Here is a 5,569-nt window from a genome sequence, read left to right as displayed (position 1 = left end):
GTGTCTGTCTGTCAAGAGGAAGTGCCTGCCTGTCCTAATAGAGTTTGGCTTCGTCTGGCCAGAGCTGCCTCATGCCTCTGTTCCCCCCTCAGAACGACCACAACCACATGTGTATGGAGGGTCCAGGGGACGAGGACGCCCCTTTCCACCCCGTCCGGCCCCTGCCGCCCCAGGAGGAGGAGTGCCAGGCCCTGGGGGCAGGGCCAGACCAGTATGCCTGGGTGAGGCGGAGCCACAGCTGTGCGCTGCAGTGTGGGTATGACGCAGGGCTGTACCGGCGCGGTGCCAAGGTGTTTACAGACGTGTGGATGGCAGTGTGGGCAGTGTTATGTTTCCTCTCCACCACTCTGACCGTCCTCACTTTCCTCCTGGACTCAACACGCTTCTCCTACCCCGAGAGACCCATCATCTTCCTCTCCATGTGCTCCAACCTCTACAGCATCGCCTACCTGGTGAGGACACGGGACTTAGAGCAGGGGTAGGCAACCCTGGTCCTGGAGTGCCACAGGTGTGTTGAATTTAGGTAACCACTGAACTGATCAATGAGCTCAGTTGTGGTGTGGTGCCTAGTTTGAACAAAATCCTGCAGCACCTGCGGCACTCCAAGACCAGGGTTGCCTACCCCTGACTTGGATGATTAAAATCATGCTTAAAGCCCTGGGCTGTTTCTCAATAGTTGAAACTAGCCTTCTCTTCTCCATGATCACTAATATGAGAGGTGGAAGCAGTTTGTTGTAAACCTGTCCAGCCCTTTCAGCTACCAGTAGTGATGAGGAATGTAGATAAGGACAGGAAGCCATGCTAGAGTATGTAGACCCAGCCCTGGTCTCCTGGATGACCTGATGACCCCTGGTCTCCTGGATGACCTGATGACCCCTGGACTCCTGGATGACCTGATGACCCCTGGTCTCCTGGATGACCTGATGACCACTGGATGACCTGTTGACCCCTGGTCTCCTGTGTGACCTGATGACCCCATGTCTCCTGGATGACCCCTGGTCTCCTGTGTGACCTGATGACCCCTAGTCTCCTGGGTGACCTGATGACCCCTGGTCTCCTGTATGACCTGATGACCCCTAGTCTCCTGGATGACCTGATGACCCCTGGTCTCCTGTATGACCTGATGACCCCTAGTCTCCTGGATGACCTGATGACCCCTGGTCTCCTGTATGACCTGATCCATGTCTAACCCTGTGTCTGTCTGTGTCTCCCTGTAGGTGCGCCTGACTCTGGGTCGGGAGCGTGTGTCCTGTGATCTGAGGAGGCAGCGGTGCCTGTTCTGGTACAGGAGGGGTTAAAGAGCACCAGCTGTGCCATCGTCTTCCTACTGCTCTACTTCTTTGGCATGGCCTCCTCGCTGTGGTGGGTACACACACACACACACACACACACACACACACACACACACACACACACACACACACACACACACACACACACACACACACACACACACACTCTGGCCAAAGGTATTACACTGTAAGGAATAGATTTGAATGAAACTATTAGAACAGTCGCATCCAGCTCTCTAACCCGTCTCTCTCGCTGCCTCCTCCCAGGTGGGTGATCCTGACTCTGACCTGGTTCCTGGCTGCAGGGTTAAAGTGGGGTCACGAGGCCATCGAGATGCACAGCTCCTACTTCCACATAGCAGCCTGGGCCATCCCCGCCGTCAAGACCATCGTCATCCTCATCATGCGACTAGTAGACGCTGATGACCTCACAGGGCTTTGCTACGTGGGTAACCTACAGCAGGAGGCGCTGACGGGCTTCGTGGTCGCGCCGCTCGCCACCTACCTCCTCATCGGGACACTGTTCATCTGCGCCGGCCTGGTGGCCCTGTTCAAGATCCGCTCCAACCTACAGAAGGATGGGGCCAAGACGGACAAGCTGGAGCGTCTGATGGTGAAGATCGGGGTGTTCTCTGTGCTGTACATGGTGCCTGCATCCACTGTGATAGGCTGCTACCTCTACCAGCTGTCCCACTGGGGGGACTTCAGGGCCAGTGCCAGGGACTCATACGTGGCAGCAGAGATGCTGAGGATCTTTATGTCTCTGCTGGTGGGCATCACGTCGGGCATGTGGATCTGGTCGGCCAAGACCTTCCACACCTGGCAACGCTGCTCTGCCCGCCTGTGGAGGGACGGCCGGGCAGGAAGGGGCAAGCGGGCACCGGGGGACAGCTGGATAAAACCTGGCAAGGGCAATGAGACGGTGGTGTGAGTAGAGAGAGGGAGAGAAAGGGATAGAGAGAGAGAGGAAGATAGGAACCGGGTGGCTTTTTAAAGCAAACCTGCCCCCAAACCCACTGTTAGATCCACTACCTGATGGAGAGAGGGAACGAGAGAAGGACAGACAGATCAATAGCACCACTAAGCAGACAGCGGTCTCCTTTGCCCACGGTGTCTGTGATTCTCTCCCTCCTAGCAGACTCTAACCCACTGCCAGAGAAGAGACTGACCATGTATGCTACAGCAGGCTCTGGGCTGATCTACAGGACCCTTCTGACTTTAGACAGTCGTTTTAAAGGTTGAATTTACACTGGAGAGTCATTGTGCAGATGATGTACAGATCTTAACTACAGCCACACTGAAATGCACTATGACTAGCTGATGTGGATGTATCTTGACTAACGTGCCTTATGAGGATCGGCAGGCTGGGCTGCACAGCCAGCCACACTCTGGAGGCCATAAAGCTATGCTACTGCAAAGGCACCTGGGATTTGTAGTGACTAGACTCTATGGCACTGCAGCTAAGGCACTTGGGAAACGTAGGCCTGTGTCCTTTACCTCAGTCCTCAGCGAGCACCACAGCTGACCTCCACACAGTCTTAACGAGGAAACAGAAACTCAACTATGAACTCTGAACTTTAACCCTTGACCTTCTCCAGTCACTCATGGAACCCTTAGGAATGGTGGTCAGTAATGAACTGGTGTAAGGTTCATTATCTTTTTTTAACCGGTTATGGAAGTGAATTAACGGTTATTATGAATGATGTTAGACAATCAACCCCCAAAATACATTATGCAAATGCTATAATACACCAACAGAGAAACACACACAGAGACACACACACACAGGGAGTAAAACTCATACAGTCTCTACTGTTCACCCTTGTGCAATCCACTCCCATCAAATCTGCTGCATCAGCTGAGTTATTATTGCATTAAGCTGCGACCATCATGAGACAGTCAAACACAAACACACACAGCAGAGAGACAGAGGGACTCTACTCTCTTACTGCTGCCTGTCTCTCTACTCTGTTACTGCTGCCTGTCTCTCTACTCTCTTACTGCTGCCTGTCTCTCTACTCTGTTACTGCTGCCTGTCTCTCTACTCTGTTACTGCAGCCTGTCTCTCTACTCTCTTACTGCTGCCTGTCTCTCTACTCTGTTACTGCTGCCTGTCTCTCTACTCTGTTACTGCTGCCTGTCTCTCTACTCTACTCTGTTACTGCTGCCTGTCTCTCTACTCTGTTACTGCTGCCTGTCTCTCTACTCTGTTACTGCTGCCTGTCTCTCTACTCTGTTACTGCAGCCTGTCTCTCTACTCTGTTACTGCAGCCTGTCTCTCTACTCTCTTACTGCAGCCTGTCTCTCTACTCTGTTACTGCTGCCTGTCTCTCTACTCTGTTACTGCAGCCTGTCTCTCTACTCTGTTACTGCTGCCTGTCTCTCTACTCTGTTACTGCAGCCTGTCTCTCTACTCTGTTACTGCTGCCTGTCTCTCTACTCTGCTACTGCAGCCTGTCTCCCTACTCTGTTACTGCAGCCTGTCTCTCTACTCTGTTACTGCAGCCTGTCTCTCTACTCTGTTACTGCAGCCTGTCTCTCTACTCTCTTACTGCTGCCTGTCTCTCTACTCTGTTACTGCTGCCTGTCTCTCTACTCTGTTACTGCTGCCTGTCTCTCTACTCTGTTACTGCTGCCTGTCTCTCTACTCTACTCTGTTACTGCAGCCTGTCTCTCTACTCTGTTACTGCAGCCTGTCTCTCTACTCTCTTACTGCAGCCTGTCTCTCTACTCTGTTACTGCTGCCTGTCTCTCTACTCTGTTACTGCTGCCTGTCTCTCTACTCTGTTACTGCTGCCTGTCTCTCTACTCTGTTACTGCAGCCTGTCTCTCTACTCTGTTACTGCTGCCTGTCTCTCTACTCTGTTACTGCTGCCTGTCTCTCTACTCTGTTACTGCTGCCTGTCTCTCTACTCTGTTACTGCAGCCTGTCTCTCTACTCTGTTACTGCAGCCTGTCTCTCTACTCTCTTACTGCAGCCTGTCTCTCTACTCTGTTACTGCTGCCTGTCTCTCTACTCTGTTACTGCAGCCTGTCTCTCTACTCTGTTACTGCTGCCTGTCTCTCTACTCTGTTACTGCAGCCTGTCTCTCTACTCTGTTACTGCTGCCTGTCTCTCTACTCTGTTACTGCAGCCTGTCTCTCTACTCTGTTACTGCAGCCTGTCTCTCTACTCTACTCTGTTACTGCTGCCTGTCTCTCTACTCTGCTACTGCAGCCTGTCTCTCTACTCTGTTACTGCAGCCTGTCTCTCTACTCTCTTACTGCAGCCTGTCTCTCTACTCTCTTACTGCAGCCTGTCTCTCTACTCTGTTATTGCAGCCTCTCTCTACTCTGTTACTGCAGCCTGTCTCTCTACTCTCTTACTGCAGCCTGTCTCTCTACTCTCTTACTGCAGCCTGTCTCTCTACTCTGTTATTGCAGCCTGTCTCTCTACTCTGTTACTGCAGCCTGTCTCTCTACTCTCTTACTGCAGCCTGTCTCTCTACTCTCTTACTGCTGCCTGTCTCTCTACTCTGTTACTGCTGCCCGTCTCTCTACTCTGTTACTGCTGCCTGTCTCTCTACTCTGTTACTGCTGCCTGTCTCTCTACTCTCTTACTGCAGCCTGTCTCTCTACTCTACTCTGTTACTGCAGCCTGTCTCTCTACTCTGTTACTGCTGCCTGTCTCTCTACTCTGTTACTGCTGCCTGTCTCTCTACTCTGTTACTGCAGCCTGTCTCTCTACTCTGTTACTGCTGCCTGTCTCTCTACTCTCTTACTGCAGCCTGTCTCTCTACTCTACTCTGTTACTGCAGCCTGTCTCTCTACTCTGTTACTGCTGCCTGTCTCTCTACTCTGTTACTGCAGCCTGTCTCTCTACTCTGTTATTGCAGCCTGTCTCTCTACTCTGTTACTGCTGCCTGTCTCTCTACTCTGTTACTGCAGCCTGTCTCTCTACTCTGTTACTGCAGCCTGTCTCTCTACTCTGTTACTGCTGCCTGTCTCTCTACTCTGTTACTGCAGCCTGTCTCTCTACTCTGTTACTGCTGCCTGTCTCTCTACTCTGTTACTGCTGCCTGTCTCTCTACTCTGTTACTGCAGCCTGTCTCTCTACTCTGTTACTGCAGCCTGTCTCTCTACTCTGTTACTGCTGCCTGTCTCTCTACTCTGTTACTGCTGTCTGTCTCTCTACTCTGTTACTGCAGCCTGTCTCTCTACTCTGTTACTGCTGTCTGTCTCTCTACTTCTATACTGTGTTGCCAGTCTATGCCAGACAAGTCCTCTGTTTCTGTGAG

General features: G+C 52.0%; 1 protein-coding gene across 1 annotated transcript; it reads left to right on the top strand.

Moving 5' to 3' along the window:
* Positions 1-7: 7 nt before the first annotated feature.
* LOC311119493 (frizzled-4-like) lies at positions 8-3,716 on the top strand (the record flags this gene model as incomplete). Its single annotated transcript, XM_084194173.1, is given in 5 exon segments — positions 8-78; positions 80-452; positions 1,218-1,254; positions 1,257-1,362; positions 1,560-3,716. Coding segments are annotated over 5 exon segments (1,251 nt in total), but the record flags the coding sequence as incomplete, so codon positions are not given.
* Between the last annotated feature and the right edge of the window lie 1,853 nt (positions 3,717-5,569).

The sequence above is a fragment of the Coregonus lavaretus genome (assembly GCF_964263955.1).
Source record: "Coregonus lavaretus genome assembly, contig: HAP1_SCAFFOLD_5685, whole genome shotgun sequence".
Lineage (NCBI taxonomy): Eukaryota > Metazoa > Chordata > Actinopteri > Salmoniformes > Salmonidae > Coregonus > Coregonus lavaretus.
Note: the sequence above shows the minus strand (reverse complement) of the source record. Positions and strands in the feature narration are given on the sequence as shown.